Here is a 21,116-nt window from a genome sequence, read left to right on the forward strand (position 1 = left end):
TGACTCAGATAAGCACGTAAGTACCTTGGTGGCTTCATTTCTAGGCTTTGTTCTTAAAATAAATGTTTAGATACTATAGAAATTTTTGCAAAATTGGGATCACACTGTAAATTCCTTTGTGATGTGCTTTCCCTCCTTTATAATGAAAATCTGTTAATAAATACTGTTTGAAAACATGGCTGTCTAAGTTTTCTGTCACCAGACTCCATTTTTACCACCAGTCGTCCCAGGACTCCTTCCTTGGGGCTGCTTGGACAGATGCCTACGCTTTGGAGGCAGGTGTGAGGCCGGCAGACAGGAGGCGCCGGCCGACAGGGTGCCCAGTGCTGTGACCACTGCCTGCGGCATCTCAAGCACATAGCAGGAGTGTGGCTGACCACAGAAGGCACTCCTGGGGAGTCCAACTGGCACATGGGGCCCGAGTAGGGCCAGCAGGTCAAAGAACTTCCTGGGATCACCAGGGCCAGGAGGCATTGGGCCGCTCCTGCCTCAGCCCAGCAGATTCTGGATGGTCTGTGTTGGCAGACCCGCAGGGAGGTGTCCAACAGCTAAAAGGCTCAGCCCCTGCTTGCAGCCTTCAGCACACGGGGGTATCTTTAAAGCTGCCCTCCTGGCCAGCCTCTGGAGAGGTCGGAAGACAGCCCAATGCAGGCTCTCAGCAGCGGCTGCACATGGGAGAGGAAACGGGAGCTCAGCAGGCCCGGGCCCGTTTGTTCTGGCCAGAAGTCGGTGAGCTTCTGTGAGGGCTGAGAGTAAATACTCAATGAGTGGAAAGCCTCAACAGCAGCAAGGTCACTGGAGAAGGACATTCCATGGCCAGACATGAACAGCTTCTCTCCAGGTCTCCAGCCGGAGGCCTGCCCTGTGGACTTCAGACCTGCCAGCCTCTAAAACTGCATGAGCCAATTCCTTAAGAGAAATCTTTTTCCTTCTATGAATATATACACAACTTACTGGTTCTCTGGAGAGCCCCATGGGCCAGAGTGTCTGTTGCCAACTGTTCAACTCTGCCACTGTAGTGAGGAAGCAGCCATAAACCATATGTAAACAAATAGATGTGGCTGTGTTCCAATAAAATTTATTCACAAAAACAGGCCCATGTGATTTGCTGACTTCCTATCCCTGACAAGTGCAGTATGTAGCAGAGGAAAAGCACTTTGAGCTGTAAAACATTATTAGAAAAATTTGTGAAATGAAAGTACGCAATATAAACGCATCATGGAGCGTGACTGGCAGGTACCCTTGCGGCTCCGAGGCCAGCAGCAGTTCAGGAGCAGAGGCTGCAGAAGACAGGAGCGTTCCCACGGTCTTTGAACTCTGCTGTCTTGACACAGTCTGACAGGGCTACTGGGTGTGCAGGTGGATTACCTGGTATCAACAGGGACAGGTCCATGAGGGGAAAAACAATCTACAGGGAGGACACTGCCCTGGCCACTTGCCAGCCCATCTCAGAAGAAAGCTTAGCCACAGACACAAACTCTGACAACCCCTAGGAGCTGGCTGGAGGCAGCAGTCTGAGGACGAGGATTTATTTTGGTGGAGAAAATCTCCAGGGTCCCCGCGGGCAGGTGGGGATCGGGCCCTGGCAGCAAACGCCAGGCCTGTCCGTGATGGGGAGGGCGGTGCCTGCCTGGCTGCTCCTGGCCCAGGCACGATGGGAAAGAGCCCAGAGAAGTCCATGCTGTGCCTGTAGGAGCTGACGCCGAGGAAGGGCTCTGGCTACGAACGCTGCTTCCGTGCTGGTCCCGGAGGCCGCAACTCCTTCCTGGGTGTGCAGAGCAAGGGCAGAGAGGGCGCCAGCTCAGCTCACGCGAACTCGCCACAATCCGCGATGATCACCTTCTGCTTGGGCTTCCCGTCCTTGCTGCCCTGGGCCTTGGGGGGCAGAACAGAGACCAGAAGTCAGGGGCGTGCGGGTGGAGAACGAAGTCTGGCTCGGGCACCCCCGCCCTGCTGCCCACTCCCAAGCTGGAACCTTCCGCCTGGGGACAGGAATGCTGCAGGAAGCACCCCCGGCCCACCCCTGCCGGCTCGGGCCTGTTCCCTGCCACCCACCTCAATCTGTCGCAAGACATCCAGACCGTCGGTCACCTCCCCAAACACCACATGCTTGCCATCCAGCCAGTCTGTCTTGTCACACGTCAGGAAGAACTGGGAGCCATTGGTGTTTGGGCCAGAGTTGGCCATGGAGAGCAGGCCTGGGGGAGGGAAGGAGCTCGTCAGCTCCCTCCACCCCAGCGCACATGGGTGCAGCCTGTCGGCAGCCCCCCACCAGGCAGAATGGGACTGCGGGATGCACAGACCACGTGGACGCAGCCACCTTGTCCTTCACTGAGCTGACTGTGACACAGGACGGGCAGGGTTGTTTCAATCATTTCACATTGGTTTGTTGTTTCATTCATTCATTCACTCAACAGTTACTTATTAAGTGTCTCCTCTCAAACCAGGGCCTGTTGAGTTCTGGGAACACTGATGAACAAAACATAGCCCTGGCCCTGGAGGAGCTCAGTCAGCAGAAAAGTTACTCAAAAGCTGACTGTGCTCTGCCAGCTATGACACAGGGAGGAAGCAGGAGGCCATCAGGCAGGAGAACATGCGTGTGCATCTCATGCAGCTGGGCCAGGCGAGGACTGGAGGATGGATGTGACACATGGGTGGCGGGGACACAGGACTGAGTAAGGCCATGCCAAAGTTCTGCCCAAGCAGCTCAGAGGGTGGTGGTGTCATTTACTCAAACAGGGATGAGTTTCGGGGAGAAGGCCCGGAGCTGGTTTAGACACGTGAGGACTGAGGTGCCCATGGAGCAGCTGGGGAAGACAGCAATTAGGGAGCTGGGAGAGGTCTGAAGTCAGGGAGCAATCAGCACGGAGACAAACTTGACTCAGACATCCCACTGAAAGCCACGGGAACGGAGGTGAGGTATAGGGCAGTGGCTCTCAATGGGGCTGGTCCTGCCCCTAGGGCCTTTGGAACTTTAAATGCATCTCTGATTTCAGAAATACTGTCGGGGGGGTGGGAGTTTGACGAAGTGGTTAAGTCGGTGCTTGGGATGCCTGCGTTGCTTCAGAGTGGCCGGGTTCATATCCTGCGTCTGCTTCTAATTCCAGCTTCCTGCTCATGCACACCCTGTGAAGCATCAGTGATGGCTCAAGCAGTTGGGTCCCTACCACTCATATGACAGACGTATTGACTTTGGGCTCGCGGCTTGGGCCTGGCCCAGCATCAGCTGTTGTGGGAATTTGGGGAATGAACCAGCAGATGAAAATCTCTCTCTTCAAATAAATAATAATAATAATAATAATAATAATAATACTGCGAGGTGCTACTGGCATCAAGTAGGAGGGGGCCTGGAGTGCTGGATGTTCTGCCATGTTCCATACAAAAAAAACTTGTCCCACATACACATGGTCTTTCGAGTGTCTTGCCAGGTTTTGGTATAGGTAAAAAATGCATTTAATGGGGCTGACATTGTGCTGTAGTGGGTAAAACCACTGCCTGCAACACTAGTATTCCATATGGGTAGTGGTTCAAGTTCTAGCTGCTCCAGTTCCAATCCAGCTTTCTGCTAATAGGCTGGAAAAGCAGTGGTAAATGACTCAAGATGGCTCCTGGCTTTGGTCTGGCCCAGCTCTTGCTGTGGCCATCTGGGAATGAATCAGTGGATGGGAGATCTCTCTCTCTCTCTCTCTCTCTCTCTCTCTCTCTCTCTCCTTGTAATCCTTTCAAATAAGTAAATATTTTTTAAAAATTAAGGATGCTATGTGACGTTAAGTATTACATTAAAACAAAATGGTATAAAAAATGGTTTAGGAGCCAGTGCTGTGGCGTAGTGGGTAAAGCCACTGCCAGCAGTATCAGCATCCCATTTGGGCACCGGTTCGAGTCCCAGCTGCTCCACTTCTGATCTAGCTCTCTGTTGTGGCCTGGGAAAGCAGTAGAAGATGGCCCAAGTCCTTGGGCCCTTGCACCCATGTGAGAAACCTGGAAGAAGCTCCTGGCTCCTAATCGGCGCAGCTCCAGCCCTTGCAGCCAATTGGGGAATGAACCAGTGGATGCAAGACCTCTCTCTCTGCCTCTCCTCCTCTTCTCTCTCTCTGTAAGTCTTTCAAATAAATAAATAAATCTTAAAAAAAAATTTCTTTTTAATTGGCAAGATGGAGTCTACTGGCATCATTTTTTAAAATAATTAATTAATTAACTAGTCTGAAAGGCAGAGCAATGAAGAGGGGGAGGGGGAGGGAGAGAAGGGGAGAGAAGGAGAGAGATACTGATTTTCCATTTACTGGTTCCCTCCCCAGATGGCTGCTGCAACAGCCAGATCTGAGCCAGGCTGAATTTGGGAGCCAGGAACTCGGGTCTCCCACATGGTAGCAAGGGCCCAAGTGCTCAGTTCACCTTCTGCTGCCTTTCCAGGTATATTAACAGGAAGCTGGATCAGAAGCAGAGTGGCCAGGACTTGAACCTGCACTCAGATAGGGGATTCCAGAGTGTACCAAGTGGTAGCTTAACCCACAACATTGGTCCCTGATGGCATCTTTGCTAACAGGGGTTTCAACGTGACATGGGGCTGGAAGTCTGGCTAAAAGGACTTACAGAAGAAAGGCAGTAAGTATAAGCCACTTTTTCAAGATGTTTTGCTAAAAAGTAGACCAGAGACACAAGCGGCAGCTGGAGGGGAAATGGTCTGAGGATGACTGCAGAAATCCCACATGCTGTGTGCTGACAGCCGCACTGGGCAGAGCAGGGGAAGAGAATTACACCAGGCTGAGACGGACTCCTGCAGAAGGCAGGTTCTTAAATGGGGGGTGGAGGGGTGACCAGTCCATGAGCGGAAAGTTTTTCCTCTGAAACGTCAGAGGGAAGTCAGAGCATGTCCATGCAGACAGAGACGGGAGAGAAGACAGGCTTGAGATCATCACCTCTGACTGGGACACAGCATCAACCTGGGGCTGCCAAGAGCTTCCTTCAAAACTGCAGACATAAATGTCAAGACAGACCATTCAGTACAACTCTGTGTTGTTGCTGCATTTTTTATTTTCCTCTGGCTGCTAGGGGACCATCCACTGAGAGTTTCCTAGATTAAGTCTGATGGGAGTGGGGTTGAGGGCATAGGGAGAGCTTACAATGGCAGACCACAGAATCAAGCTAGGCTAACAGGGAATGCGGACACAGCAGGGGGATGACACAGTGTGAGCAAGCTGGCCCACGGCAGCGGGGCTGGGTGTGTCTCCTCTGTCCGGCAGCTAGCTCTCCCCTAGGCACCCTGTCCCTCGGCCACAACCACGTCCATGTTTCTGGCCTGCATGGTCATTCCGCCCTGGCCCAATCTCACACGTCACCACACTGAGACTTACCTGGTCCTGTATGTTTGAGGATGAAGTTTTCATCATCAAACTTCTTCCCATAGATGGACTTGCCCCCGGTGCCATTGTGGTTTGTGAAATCGCCGCCTTGGCACATGAACTGGGGAATGATGCGGTGGAAGCTGCTTCCCTTGAAGCCAAAGCCTTTCTCATGGGTGCACAGGCAACGGAAATTCTCTGGGGTTGAGAAAGTAAGAAGTGCTGAGTTGAAAAACAAAATAAACTACAGATCTGTTTAATGCTTGTACAGTCACCTCTTGGTATTTGTTGGGGATTGGTTCCAGGACCCTCCTCTGAGGGTCTGCAGATAATCAAATCCCGTATATAAAATGGCATAGTATTTGCACAGAACTATGCACATCCTCCTTTATATCTGAAATCATCTCTATGTTACTAATAATCCCCAATAGGATGCAAATTACTAAGTGGTTGTTGTGCTTTACTGCTTAAGGAATAATGACAAGGAAAAAAGCACTTACATGTTCAGTACAGATCTAACTTTTCCTCTATATATTTTTGATGCACAGTTGGTTAAATCCATAAAGTGACCAACTCTATTTTCATTTTAAAATAAGAACTGCTCATCAAAAACCTTTGTGATACTGACCATAAAGGACTTCAAAGGATTCAGATTAGAGGAGGATGGAACACATAGATCCTAGCACTGCCCTCTCCTAAAAGCATGCTAAGTTGGAGCTAAGGTGATTTTTAAAAAGAAAAACCAAAGGATGTTAGAAGAAAACACAGGGGCAAATTTTTATGATTTTGGATTTGGCAGTGGTTTATTAAATATAATACTAAAAGCACAAATAACACGAAAAATAGATGTTAGGTTTTATCAAGTTTTTTTTTTTATAAGATTTATTTATTTATTTGAAAGGCAGAGTTACAGAGAGGCAGAGGCAGAGAGAGAGAGATCATCTATCTGCTGGTTCACTCCCCAGATGATTGCAATGGCAGGAGCTCAGCCACTCTGAAGCCAGCAGCCAGGAGCTTCTTCCAGGTCTCCCACGTGAGCGCAGGGGCCCAAGCATTTGGACCACCTCCCACTGCTTTCCTAGGCACATTTGCAGGGATTCGGATCAGAAGCAGAGCATCCAGGATTTGAACTGGTGCCACAGAGGATGCAGGTACCACAGGCGGCAGCTCTACCCCCAACACACCACAGAGCTGGCCCCAGATTTCATTAAGGTCTTTTTTTTTTTTTTTTTTAACAGGCAGAGTAGACAATGAGAGAGAGAGACAGAGAGAAAGGTCTTCCTTTTTGCTGTTGGTTCACCCTCCAATGGCCGCCGCGGGAGCCAGGTGCTTCTCCTGGTCTCCCATGCGGGTGCAGGGCCCAAGCACTTGGGCCATCCTCCACTGCCTTCCTGGGCCACAGCAGAGAGCTGGCCTAGAAGAGGGGCAACCAGGACACAGGACAGAATCCGGTGCCCCGACCGGGACTAGAACCCGGTGTGCCGGCGCCGCTAGGTGGAAGATTAGCCTATTGAGCCGCAGCGCTGGCCAAGATTTCATTAAGTTTAAAACTTATATGGGGGCCGGCGCTGTGGTGCAGTGGGTTAAAGCCCTGGCCTGAAGTGCCAGCATCCCATATGGGAGCTGGTTCTAGTCCCGGATGCTCCTCTTCCGATCCAGCTCTTTGTTGTGGCCTGGGAAAGCAGTGGAGGAAGGCCCAAGTTCTTGGGCCCCTGTGTCCACATGGGAGACCCAGAGGAGGCTCCTGGCTCCTGATGGGTGCAGCACCAGCCGCTGCAGCCATCTGGGGAGTGAACCAGTGGATGAAAGACCTCTTTCTCTGTCTCTACCTCTCTCTGTAACTTTTTCAAATAAATAAAATAAATCTTAAAAAAAAGAAAAACTTATACATATATGGGACCAGCGCTGCAGTATAGTGGGTAAAGCCTCTGCCTGCGGTGCAGTATGCCACATGGGCGCCAGTGCTAGTCCCAACTGCTCCTCTTCTGATCCAGCCCTTTGCCTTGGCCTGGAAAGGCAGTGGAGCTCTCTTCTATGGCCTGCACCCATGTGGGAGACCCAGAAGAAGCTCCTGGCTTCAGACCAGCCCAGCTCCAGCCGTTGTGGCCATCTGGAGAGAACCAGTGGATGGAAGACCTTTGTCTCTCCCTGTCTGTAACTCTACCTCTCAAAGAAATAAATAAAATCTTAAAAAAAAAAAAAACTTACACATATCAAAGGACACCATCAATGGAGTGAAAAGCAACCCACAGAATAGGGGAAAAATATTTGCAAATTATATCATAAGGGCTTAATGTTCAGAATATATAATGAATACCAAAAATTCAATAAAAACATAATCTAGGGGCGGGCACTGTGGCACAGTGGGTAAAGCTGCCTCCTGAAATGCTGGCATCCCACATGGGTGCCGGTTCGAGACCCAGCTGCTCCACTTCTGATCCAGTTCTCTGCTACAGCTTGGGAAAGCAGCAGAAGATGGCCCAAGCCCTTGGGCCCCTGCACCTGTGTAGGAGACCCAGAAGAAGTGCCTGGCTCCCAGCTTCAGATTGGTGCAGCAGCTCTGTCCATTGCAGCCATTCGGGGAGTAAAACAGCAGATGGAAGACTCCTCTCTCTCTGCCTCTGTGTAACTCTACCTTTCAAATACATAATAAATAAATCCTTAAAAAACAAAAACAGGGGCTGGTACTGTGGCATAGGGGGTAAAGCCACTGCCTGCAGTGCCAGCATTCCATATGGGCGCCAGTTCGAGTCCTGGCTGCTCCACTTCTGATCCAGCTCTCTGCTATGGACTAGGAAAGCAGTGGAAAATGGCCCACATACTTGGGCCTCTGCACATGCATGGGAGACCTGGAAGAAGCTCCTGGTTCCTGGCCTCTGCTTGGCTCAGCCCCGGCTATTGCAGCCACTTGGGAAGTGAACCAGTGGAAGCAAGATCTCTCTCTCTCTCTCTCTCTGTCTCTCCCTCTGTATTCTGACTTTAAAATAAGTAAGTAAATAAATCTTTTAAAAAAATGCTTGATATCATTAGCCATTAGGGAAATGCCAATCAAAACCACAATGCTATATCCAATATCACAACTATTGGAGAAGATGTAGAGAAACTAGAACTCTCATACATTGCTGATGGGAAGGTAAAGTAGTATACTCACTGTGGGAAACAGTTTGCTTACTCCTTAAAAAGTTAAATACAGAGTTATGACTCAGCATTTCTACTCCTAGGAATAAACTTATAACTAAAAAATACACACTTACACATGAATGTTCATGTTAGCATTATTCACAATAACTAACAGGGAGAAACAGTGTTCAAGGGTCCGTCAATAAATGAATGAACAAAACAGAATACATTAGGGTCTTCAAAAATTACCTGGAAAATGTATATTATAGAAAATTATGCATAGACTTCAAAATTTTTAAAAACTTTTTTAATTGACAAGAAAAGAAAGAGAAAAGGACAGAGAGACAGACCTCCTATCCCCAAATGCCTAGGAGCTGACAACTCAAAATGGGTCTCCATATGAGTGGCAGGGACTCAACTACCTGACCCATCACCTGCTGCTTCCCAGGTTGTGCATTGGCAGGAAGGCACAACGGAGAGTGGAGCTGGGATTTCAACCCAGGCACCCTGATAGGGGATGTGGCCATCCTAGGAAGCATCTTAACTACTGCACCAGACACTCACCCCAGACCTTATCTTTTAATTTCATTGTCCCAGAAACTCTCTAAAGCCCCTTTGTATACATCCAATAGAATATTATTCAGCCATAAAAAGAATGACATCCTGAAACATGGCATAGCATGAATAAACCCTGAAAACATTACGCTAAGTGAAATAAGTCAGGCATAAAAGACAACTATTGCATGATTCCACTTATATGAACTATCTAGAATAGGCTAATTCATACAGACAGAAAGATCAGCAGTTTCCAGAAGCCAAAGGAAGGAAAGTACAGAGTTCCTTCCTGGTAGGCTCAGAGTTTTTGCTTGGGGTGATGAAAAAAATCCTGAAAATAGGTAGCAGTGATTATGGTACAACATAGTAATTAACATATACTTAAAATAATTAAAATATCCAAAAATAATTTTTAAAAGGGGGTAGTGGTGAGACCATAACAAAAACATTTTTGAAAGCTAGAAAACAAATAAATGATAAAGCAGATCTAAAAAAGCTGATTTTAAGATTGCAAAAACCAAGAAGCAACTGAATTTACATTCCAAAAGCTCAATACAAGGGAGAAGGTAATTCTAAGAAGAGTAGGCCTGGCTGAAGTCCTGTTCAAGGAGTGGCTAACCCTAGATCTTCCTCTTCTTGACCCTGCAGCGAGGGCTGCCTCTGCCGGTGGATCTACTCTCTGGTGAGGAAAAGCAGATGGCTGAGGGCTGAGGCACCATCATGACAAAGGGAGACAAGGTAGAAGGTTAGGTACTGAACATGGAGGCATTCAGCCCTGCCCTCACAAGCTGGCAGACAGCTGTATGTAGAAAACCCAGCAGGAGGACTTGGGAGAGAATCAGGAGTAAATACACAGGTGATAATTCCAGGCAAAACAGAATGCTGTGCATGGAATACGTTTATCATATGCTTACATAGGTAAAATAAACAACGACCTAACCACAGTCATGGAACCTATACGAGGCAATAGATTTTCTTTTCTTTTCTTTTTTTAATGACTTTTCTTTTCTCTAAGATCTATTTATTTATTTATTTGAGTGGTGGAGTTACAGTCAGTGAGAGGGAGAGACCGAGAGAAATGTCTTCCTTCTGTTAGTTCACTCCCCAGATGACTGCAATGGCCAGAGCTGTGCTGATCCGAAGCCAGGAGCCAGGTGCTTCTTCCTGGTCTCCCATGTGGGTGCAGGGATCCAAGGACTTGGGCCATCTTCTACTGCTTTCCCAGGCCATAGCAGAGAGCTGGATTGGAAGAGGAGCAGCCAGGACTAGAACCAGTGCCCATATGGCATGCTGGCACCGCAGGCAGAGGATTAACCCACTGCGCCATGACGCCGGCCCCATTAGATTTTCAAAAGCTAATAATTCCTTCTATTCAAGTAGGAAGTCAAAAGATAATATCTAGGAGCTGGCACTGTGGCGTAGCAGGTAAGGCCACTGTGTGCAGTGCTGGTATCCCATATGGGCACTGGTTCAAGTCCCGGCTGCTTCACTTCCAGTCCAGCTCTCTGCTGTGGCCTGGGAAGGCAGTGGAAGATGGCCCAAGTCCTTGAACCCCTGCACCCATGTGGGAGACCTGGAGGAAGCTCCTGACTCCTGGCTTCAGATCAGCCCTATTCCAGCCCTTGCAGCCACTTGGGGAGTGAACCAGCAGATGGAAGACCTTTCTCTCTCTGCCTCTGCTTCTCTGTAACTCCTCCTTTCAGTAACATAAATAAATCTTAAAAAAATAATGTCTAAAATGGAAAAACCAGGAAGTAGAAACCTACAACTTCAGGAAGCAAAAACCAAAGGAACTGGCCAAGAGTTGAAATGAACTGCCTGTAAGGAGCAGCAAATGGTGCTGGCAGTGGAGTGAGGTGCAGCACAGCACCAGGGGACTACCAGTTTTACAAATTGGCTTTGTGAAATTGACTCGGGCATTTGACATAGCATTAATACAGCTTGGGACAACTGTATCCCTTATTGTAGTGCCTGGGTTTGAGAACTGACTACACTCTCTATTCCAGCTTCCTGCTAATGCACGTCAGAGGGGGTAGCAGGTGATGGTGAGTTACTGGCTCCTAGCTTTGGCCTGGTCCAGCCTTAGTTATAGCAGGCATTTGGGGAGTGAACCAGAGGATGAGAGATCTGTCTCTGGCTTTAAAATAAATAATAAAAATTTATAATAAAAAGTCAATATTTAACAAACTAGAAGAGACAATCAAGAAACTGTCTGCAGGCCTAGAGTGTGGCACAGCAGGTTAAGCCGCTGCTTATGATGCTGGCATCCCATATTGGAGTGCCAGTTTGAGTCCTGGTTATTCTGCTCCCAAGCCACCTTCCTGCTAACGTGCCTGAGAGTATGGCACAAGTACTTAGGACCCTGCCACCGACACGGGAGACCAGGATGGGATTCCCGGTTCCAGGCTTTGGCTTGGCCTGAAGCTCTGGGTGTTGTGGGCTTTTGGGGGAGGGGGGTGAGCCAGTGGATAAAAATTGTCTGTCTCTCTCTCTCTAATAATGCAAGAGAAAAAAAAAGGTAATCTACCACTTAAGACAATCTCAAAAATACCTGCTCTGACTCTGTTACTAGATTCCAGGAAATGAGATACCTCAAACTGATTCAGGTTTAAAAAACAACAACAACAACAACAAAATCGTCAAGGGTACCAAAAGTGAGGCAGAAGTCTGTCACTGGTCGCCTACAGCTTCCTGCTGGCCTAGACAGAGGCCTACCCACCTGCTGTCATGGGTACAACATCTGAACGCAGGAGCATCTGGATGCGGCCAGCTGGTTTATTCCCAATCTTGATGTCCATGTACACCTGAGGATTTGACCGGGCCTTTTTCGCAGTGGGCTCTCCCTGGGTACCGAAGAAAAGTGCTGGTTAGAGAGAATGCCTGACTTCCCAAACACAAGCACAGACAACGCCCTGCACACAAACACCCAGAACACAACGCCAGCAAGCAGGCTGGAGCAAGGTGCTGACAGGAAAGGTCTTGGACCTGACACTGCTACAGGAGGCACGAGCCATGGCCACAGCACCCAGCTGGACATGCAGTTGTCGCTCCCCCTCTTCATGGAGGAACGACACAGGACCCTGCACTGTTCTTTCATCTGCTCGGCCCTCCCCGGGTTCGCCGCCGGCTCCTCCCGGGTTGGCTACTATCCCTTCCACCTCCGTGGAAGGGCAGTTCCCCCTGGCCGCATTCCCCACTTCCGCAGGGGAGCGGCACACCGCCGGCCGGTTCTCTCGGGGGCTGCACGGGTTCCCTTAGATGTTCCCCATAGATGTTCCCGGTGCATGCCGTCTCTCTCCTCCTTTGTAGTCCTCCTCCGCCAATCCCAACTCGGCTGCCCACACGCCGAGTACGCTGCTCTCCAATCAGGAGCAAGTCCTACAGTTAATTGGTTGAACTGGAGGCAGCTGTGCGGAAGCTGTTTACTTCTCTCCCAGCGCCATATTGTGGGAGAGCAGATGCATAGAATAAGTCTTAATTCCAGTAACTCAGTCCAGTCCGGATTGCTCCCCACATGCAGTGACAGGAGACCTCAGCACTACCTCACTCGACCCCAGTTCCAGGCACGCTGTCTCATCATCCTGCGTCCCCCTGCCCTGCAGTCACAGAACAGCACACTCTTCTGGCCCCCACTGCACAACTCTCACCAACTTCCAACACTGGTTCAAGCCCAGCCACCGTACTCCAGTTAAGCAGACCCATTCATGTACCAGCCCCTCTGCCCTCTACAGTGAGCCCTGAAGAGTCACAAACTGGCCACGTGGACGCAGAGGAGGAGCCCAGTCTTCAGTGGAGGAGGAGGCGGGTCAGGAATGGTGGAAACGAGCACCCAATCTTCCTCCTTGTCATTGGTAATCACAAATCTGTACCACACAGAGCTGAGCAGCGCACCACACAGAACACAACAAGGACCAGGGACCCGAGCCTCTTTAATTCACTCAGTGCTGCCCCTGCCGAGTACTGAGAGCACATTACTCACTCTCTGATTTTGTACCTGTATTCACAAATTTCCACAAAAACTTGAAAAAAATAAAATCTCTGTGAAAAGGCAGCCTCTGCTCCGGATGCAGGAACCTGCATTCTCACCTCCTGGGGTTCTACTTTGGGAGGCTCTGACCCTTCTTCTTCTTTATTCTCTTCAAGAGTCTTCCCCGAAAACTTCTTCAACCAGTCGTCATCTGACCAAACTGGAAGGAAAGAATTAAACGCTAGTAATTTCAAGTTTTCAGCAAACTGCTAACAAGCGGCTCTGGTCAGAGAAGCTGAAGACACTATGTGGCCCTCTTGGCCAGAGGTGGCCCCTGGGATAACTCCTGCAGGGAAGGTCAGCCCGGAAGCCAGTTAGCAAGAGGATGGAGCGATGTCCAAGGCAAAGGCACAGGCTCTGCCGGCCGCAGCCCTTGATGGAGCCCCCGAGGAAAGGAGTGTCAAGAAGGCCGGGAAAGGCAGAAGACCAAGCATGGCCTCTCATTAGAGAAACGATAGTCTGGCTATGCCAAGCTCACATTTTCACTTCCCAACAGAGGCAGTGCATGCTTTTCACCAGTGTGAACCGTCTATTCCTGTCCACCAGGAAGCAGCCTGTAGGACCTACTTCCAAGTAAACAGGGAAAAAATGCAACTAATGAACTTGGGGACATGACAGGGAATCTGAGAGTTGCTCCCACTCACCTGGTCTGGAAGAGCCTTCCTTAATTCTCATTGGTTTGGCCAAATTGACCCGAATTGTCCTTCCAAAGAGCTCAGACTCATTCTGAAAGGATTGAAAATCCAGATGCTTAAATTGTCAGGTGAAGAGAGCCAGGCGGCTTCCCATTTCCTTCTGCAACATGCTCATGACTTGTCCTCCCTTAACTCCTGAGTCCCCCACAGCAACCAGCACAAAGCAGGGCCCTAGGCCATTTCCTCCCTTGGCATCACACACCTCCTTTCCTTCAATACCAGCACAGAGAGCTTACACCAACGCAACTCTGGGTGCAGAGTACTCTGAGTTATGAGGATAAATGCAGTTTTCCAGTACCTGAGTGCACTTTCAAAAGTCAAAATCTGCTTTGAAATAGTGAAAAAGGATCTCTGAGAGCTAAGGAATATACTTCATGAACGGGTAACAGAGATAACAGGAATAAAGAAAAACCTCATTACCCAAAAGAAAAAACAGGTTCAACTGTAGTTTTATTGTGATAAAACTAGAAATAATTAAATTTATTACAATTAGTGTTCAGGTTTAAATATGCACTGATGTGTACAACAAACCTGTAACATGTGCTGATGAGTCTCAAGTGTTTTTTCCAACAAAATGTTATCAACAGCATATGTCTTTGTATTTCCTCTCAGATATAAAAGTTATAGATGAGGGCTCAACTTACAATTTTTGACTTCAGGATGATGTGAATGTGATATGCATTCAGCAAAAATCATACTTCACATTTTGAATTCTGATCTTTTCTCTGGCTACTGTCATGTGATACAATAATTTTTCTTGATGCTGGGTAGTAGCAACAAGTCCAGCTCCCAGTCATTCGATCACAAGGGGAAACAACCTACATGCTACAGTGTGCTGTGCTGCTAAGCTAGGGTGTCTGGTAAATCACGTGTATACAACACACTTTGAACTTAAGTAATTTTCAACTTCCATTGTAACTCTATCCCAAGTCCAGGAGCACCTGTATATGGGTCTCAGGGAGGCACAAATACTAAAAAGCACCATCATTTTTCCCAAGGACCTTTCCAGGACATTCAAATCATCTGTAGCAGGAGTATGCCCTGCATTATCCTTATGAATATCTCAAATGTCGCCGGCGCCGCGGCTCACTAGGCTAATCCTCCGCCTAGCGGCGCCGGCACACCGGGTTCTAGTCCCGGTTGGGGCGCCGGATTCTGTCCCGGTTGCCCCTCTTCCAGGCCAGCTCTCTGCTGTGGCCAGGGAGTGCAGTGGAGGATGGCCCAGGTGCTTGGGCCCTGCACCCCATGGGAGACCAGGAAAAGCACCTGGCTCCTGGCTCCTGCCATCGGATCAGCGCGGTGCGCCGGCCGCAGCGCGCCGGCCGCGGCGGCCATTGGAGGGTGAACCAACGGCAAAGGAAGACTTTTCTCTCTGTCTCTCTCTCTCACTGTCCACTCTGCCTGTCAAAAAAAAATAAAAAAATAAAAAAATGTTAACTGGTCCAATGCTTCATGAAATCCTACCCCTTTTGCGAAAGAGTCAGTTTCACAGTGCAATCAACTGTTTGCAATTTATTATCCTAGACATGGGGCAGCCAGTGAAAGATTGGCCAACAGAGATGAGTGGGATTTACACTCTTAGTAAGTGGGAAGAATGTCTGAGCGAGGACATTTTTTTGGTGTACATTTCCACATGATGATGATGATTCTTATCTCCCCACGGAACCTTGTAAGTTTAGAGGTTCACAGAACCAACCTATGAATACAGACCCTCTGAACCACCGAAAAGCAATTCAGTTAGAGAGTTCTTGACCATACCATGTTGTCGATAGCTGCTGCAGCATCCTGTCAAAACAAACAAACAAAAACCAAGGTGTTAAGTCTAGTTTTGCAGCTGAAAGCTTCTTATACTATCTAAACACATACCCCGGAGCAGTAAGACAGGAGAAAGTCACCTCTACTCTTCTTGTCTGAGCTACATGTGGGTCTAGCAAAGAGCACTTCCTGGCTGACGTTGGAGCTGGTGGTGCAGCAATCTGCCATATAGTTGAAGGTATAAGAAACAATTACCAGTGCTGCCAGGTAACAAGGCTCATGGACTGGACTTCAGGAACTCTGCAGGGCAAGATGGGCAGGGCCTGGCAAAAGGCTGAGTTATTCACAGGCCACAGTCTGAATAAGTGAGAGAAGTTTTCCTTCACACAGCAGTTCTGGGCTCTGCAGAAGCACCAGTTTAAGGCCTAGAAACCTAACCAATTGAAGAACAAGTTTCTCTATAATCAGTAACAATAATACGCACAAAGACTGAACACAGGTAGCTCAGAATTTCTTACCTCTGCCAACTCAAATTCAACAAAAGCAAATCCTCGGTGCTTTTCTGCAAGAAGGAAAAACAAAGCCAAGTAATTGAGGCCAGCACTGTGGTGTGATCAGTTAGGCCTCTGCTTGCAGTGCTGGCATCCCTTGTCAGAGCACCAGTTTGAGTCCCAGCTGTTCCTCTTCTGATCCAGCTCCCTGCTAATGTACCTGGGAAAGCAGCAAGTGTAACCTGGGAAAGCACTGTATGATGGCCCAAGTATTTGGCCCCCTACCACCTATGTATGTGGGAAGCCCAGAAGGAGTGCCTGATTCCTGGCTCCTGGCTTCACCTGGACCAGTCCAAACCATTGCAGCCATTTGGAGAGTGAACCAACAGATGGGAGATATGTCTCTCTCTCTCTCTGTCACTCTATCATTCAAATAAATAGATCTTTAAAAAAGCCACTGCGTGTAGTGTCAGCATCCGATATGGGTGCTGGTTCAAGTCCTGGCTGCTCCACTTCCGATCCAGCTCTCTGCTATGGCCTGGGAAAGCAGTAGAGGATGGCCCAAGTCCTTGGGCCCCTGCACCTGCGTGGGAGACATGGAAGAAGCTCCGGGCTCCTGGCTTTGGATCAGCACAGCTGATCTATTTATTTATTTGACAGTCAAAGTCACAGAGAGAGGGAGAGACAGAGAGAAAGAGTTTCCATCCACTGGCTCATTCCCCAGATGGCTGCAAAGACCAGGGCTGAACCAGGCTGAAGCTAGGAGAAAGGAGCTTCATCTAGGTTTCAAACACTTGGGTCATCTTCCACTGCTTTTCCCAGGTCATTAGCAGGGAACTGAATTGGAAGTGAAGCAGCAGGGACATGAACTGGCACCCATATGGGATGCTGGCATTGCAGGCAGCAGCTTTATCCTCTATGCCACAATGCCAGTCCCTCACTCTTTGATTCTTAAATGGCATTTTAGGGGCCAGCTCTGTGGTACAGCAGGTTAAAGTCCCAGCCTGCAGTGCTGGCATCCCATATGGACACTGGTTGCTCCACTTCTGATCCAGATCCCTGCTAATATGCCTGGGAAAGCAGCAGAGGATGCCCCAAGTCTTGGGCTCCTGCACCCACGTGGGAGACCCAGAAGGAGCTACTGGCTCCTGACTTCAGATCAGCTCAGCTCCGGCTGTTGTGGCCATTTGTAAAGTGAACCAGCAGATGGAAGACCTTTCTCCTCTGTCTCTACCTCTCTCTGTAACTGTCTTTCGAATAAATAAAATAAATATTTTAAAAAATGGCATTTTAGGCAATAATAAACTTTGTTTTTTAGTGGACATAGTTAAATAATGAATTACAAGTTTAATCTTTAAACTGAATATTTTTCCACTGAAGTCAAACTTTAAGCTTTGTATGCGAAACAAGGAGAAAAATAAAGTTATTTAACCTATCAGTTATTTATTCAAATATACCTTCTGAGCATCAGCTGTGCTAACAGTTGATAAGGATGCACAGTCATTATCCTCAGGAAAATCCTCTTCTAACTAGAAGAACAGTGCTAGTTTAATTACAGAATCAGAGAACAGAAGGGCCCTAGAAAGCCAATATAACCTTTTTGCTTTTGCAAGTAAAGATTCCCCATTCATAGGCATGGTTGATGACAGAGCTGGGCCTAAAACTCATCCTGAAGACGACAACAAAGGTAAAAATAGAAAAAGGATATTGTAAGTGTGATCCCAGTTGAAGAGAAATTCACCCAGGTAAGCAAAGATGAAGGCTCTCTTGCTGCTTTGTGTAACAGCACAGCTGTCGGGGGAAGCAGGTGTGATGGGGACAGGTACCCAGCACGTAGTTTGAAACAACATTTAGATTTCAATGTAGTTCAAAACCCATCTTCCTAGTCCTAGTCTATTGAAAAATCTGTCTTATCTCAAGCCTAACAGATGGCAATTCTGCAAAGCATTTACCACTCCCAACCACAGGGCCTCACACCATTCCTTCTACATCAAGATCACTGCCATGCTGACCCACTGAGGCTCCCTCCCAAACTTCCTTATATATAAGCCACATTTAGAATCATGTGGCTACTAGAAGTCCGAACATGAGAGTCACTAAGAGAACCCACCTGTTTCATAGTCCAGAGGAATCTGAATATCTGTGATGTCTCCAAAAGGAATAAAAGCAGCATGAAGGACTTTGTCGTCCACCTCCTCTGCCAGCCCACCTGCAAACAAGCCAAGGGTCCTCTGAGCCACTGTCCTCCACACCCCCGCAGAGGTCCCTGCAGCCCAGCTGGCATGCTAAGCCAAGGGAAGGGGGTACACACACAGCGCCTCTCTCATCTACCTACGGAGCATCCTCTAACGCCCACCCACATTATGAAGCACTCTTCACCCTTCCTTCAGACTCTTATCCAATCCTAAAGTTATTGTTACAGTTTTGCCACTGACCACCACTGCCTCTGTCAACGCCACAAGGCCAACTAGAATGACTTGGGAGAAATCTGCAGATTTGAATCCGTGACCCATCTGCTTAGCGCCTTCAAAGGATTCCCACAGGATGAAGTACTAACGCCTAAGCAGTGTACACAGGGTCTTCATAACCCGAGCCCTGCCCACCTCTCCAACTTCTTTTGCCTTACTTCTCCAACTCCCTAAGTTTCCCGACACACGGCCCACTTGTGCCCCCAAGTGTCCGGCTATTTCACAACTTTGGGCTTCTGCTCTTATTGCCCCTTTGCAGAGAACAGCCTTGCTTCTACCTTGGCTAAGCTGCTAACTACTACTCATCAGCTCCGCCATTACCGCATCCGGAACGGTGGCCCTCACCGTTCCAAATGAATGGTCACTTCTCCCCGCGCCTATGCCCACGTGTTCATTGTCCGTCCAGACCACGGCGCTTATCAAACCGTGCTGCTGAGGTTACTCCCAGTTTTTTGGGGGGTAGACTGGGAACTTTTTTCTTCAGGGCAAGGGCTGGGGCTAAGCCATTGCTAAAAATCACTGTATGTAAAATGAATGGGCGCGAGGCTTTGGGGACCCCAGTACTCCTCTAGCGCTCCTCCGGGACCTTGTTGGAGCTTGGCGGACTAGGAAGGAAGCTAAGCACAATCGTCACGTCTCAGGTTAGCACCTGAGGTGAAGCAACAGCGACACAGTCCAGGCCTTGGCGGCCGCTCGCCACCCTCCCAGTATGGAGAGAATCCCGCCCCACACCCCCAACCCAACTTGGGGCCCGGTTCTCCCAGACTCCGCCTTGCACCCGCGCCTGCTCACCCACGTACAGGACGCGCTTAGTAGTAGCCATCTTGCTCCCGCGCTCTTCCGCCGGAAGTCGGCGCTCGACCCGCCCCCTTCCGCCTCAAGCGTTCACAGGCCCCGCCCCTCCCGCGTTCGGCCGAGCCGAGGGCGGGGCTGCGTGAGCTGCCTGCTGCGTGGTGGAATAAATGGGCCTGGGTCACTCAGTCCCGGTGCAGACGGTGTAGCGGGAAACGAAGCTTGACGGAATCAGCCCAGGCGTTGTGGGCAAATGATCAACTATGAGTAAAATGCGGTCTGTGGGTTGGGCCGCCCTAATGACCTATTTTTAGACAGCCCGGAAGCTAAGAATGGTTTTTACGTTTTAAATTAGTTGGAAAAGTCGGAAAATTGAAACTGGAGTATTTCGTGACCCGCGAAAATTTCACGAAGCTGAATTTTTAGTGTTTGTCCGTAAAGTTTTATTGGTTCACAGCCATTATCTGGTGATTTTTGGGTGCTGCAAGAGCAGGAGCCCTATGGCTCCCAAAGCCTAAAATATTTATTCATTTACAAAACAAATAAAATAATAAACTATTTACCGTCTAGCCCTTTAGGGAAAAGGTTTGCTGACTCTTGGACTGAACCTACTTATATATAAATCACAAATTAACGTGAGTGGTAGAAAGCAATGGGACCACGTGTGTTTATTTTAAATAGAGTTGTAGGTTCGGACCTCCTGGAGGTGACATTTTATCTAAAAGCTGAAAGAAAAGGAGCCAGAGAGGAGGCAGAAGAGAAAAAGATTTCAGAAAGAGGAGACAGATTCTGCACACTCCAAGATCCAGAGAACCAACGCAATGGGTGGTGGGAGTGAAGTGCATGAAGTGGAGCAGGGAGGTGGACAGGGGCCACATGTTGCAGGGTCCTGTAAGCCCTGTGGAGGATTTGGGGGCCCCTGAGAAGTCACAGAAGAGGTTATAACTCTGAAGTTACATGATCACACTGATATTTTAAAATGGTGCTCTGACCACTGTTCCCAGAACAGATTGGTTGGAACCCTGGAGTCCAGGTTAGTGTGGTAGACGAGGGAAGAGCTGAAGGTGGCTCTCTCCCTCCAACCCACCTTCCAGCTTGTTCTCTAGAGCCCCTGTTTCAATCACTGCTTGTGATAACAAGACACTTGGCAAGGCACCTACCCCAGGTGCACCTAACCTCCACACCTCCTCTTCACCTCCTTACCATGTGCTCTTTTTCCTTGCCTCTGCCTTTGCTCATTGAGTTCTCTCTTGTTTTTCCACCTGGAGGCATCTACTAGTCTTGTCAGAGATCCCAGTTAAAGGTCGGTTGTCTAATCCCCTCTAAACAGAGTCATTGGGCCCCCAAGTTCAGAGGTTGATTGGAACACCACCTATAGCTGCAGTCAGGTGTGTATCTCTCTCCTACTGGACCAAGATCTTTGACACCAAGTCCTGTAACCATTGTGTTCCCAGAACTAAGCAGTGGCTGCACACATAGCCCACCTCACCAAACTCAGATCATACAAAGAAATGATGCTCATTAGAAATGAGCTTTGTGATCTGATCAGAAGAACTCTTTTTGTACCATCACTACTGCAGACCCACAAGAAGAATCTGACCTGATATCCTTTATGTGAGTGTGGTAGAATTTTAAAAAAAAAACATATTTGGTTTTTGTCTCCAGTTCCTAAAAACCTTGTGATTTCCCTAGAAGAGTATTTGTTTGTCATTTTGTTATTTGTAATGAGCCTAATTTGACCATACTTGAGTTCATGCTAAGTGACACACACAGTACAACCCCTAGACAGCTTTCAGCCACACCTTCTGATCTTAGAGGAGAGGAGAGAAATTCAGTCTCCAATAGCTAATGACCTACTCACTCGTGCCTAG

The 21,116-nt window shown here is 48.6% G+C and overlaps 1 protein-coding gene across 9 annotated transcripts; it reads right to left on the minus strand.

Moving 5' to 3' along the window:
• Nucleotides 1-1,062: 1,062 nt before the first annotated feature.
• On the minus strand, nucleotides 1,063-19,372 carry PPIE (peptidylprolyl isomerase E). Of its 9 annotated transcripts, XR_001794549.3 has the most exons (12): nucleotides 19,246-19,372; nucleotides 18,096-18,194; nucleotides 16,013-16,056; nucleotides 15,635-15,715; nucleotides 15,498-15,524; nucleotides 13,689-13,770; nucleotides 13,104-13,204; nucleotides 11,737-11,860; nucleotides 5,355-5,540; nucleotides 4,920-4,971; nucleotides 2,056-2,198; nucleotides 1,063-1,875 (listed from the first exon to the last, which is right to left on the minus strand). XR_001794549.3 is itself a non-coding variant. In XM_017346433.3 (11 exons), exons 1-11 carry the CDS (start codon nucleotides 19,274-19,276, stop codon nucleotides 1,807-1,809), a joined length of 987 nt encoding a protein of 328 aa, XP_017201922.1. In that variant the 5' UTR covers nucleotides 19,277-19,372; the 3' UTR covers nucleotides 1,063-1,806. The 9 variants fall into 9 exon arrangements, 7 of the variants coding, with proteins under 7 accessions (XP_017201922.1, XP_017201923.1, XP_069934801.1 ...); XR_011390765.1 differs by lacking the exon at nucleotides 15,635-15,715; XM_017346433.3 differs by lacking the exon at nucleotides 4,920-4,971.
• Nucleotides 19,373-21,116: the final 1,744 nt, after the last annotated feature.

This window comes from Oryctolagus cuniculus, chromosome 7, assembly GCF_964237555.1.
Source record: "Oryctolagus cuniculus chromosome 7, mOryCun1.1, whole genome shotgun sequence".
Classification (NCBI taxonomy): Eukaryota; Metazoa; Chordata; class Mammalia; order Lagomorpha; family Leporidae; genus Oryctolagus; species Oryctolagus cuniculus.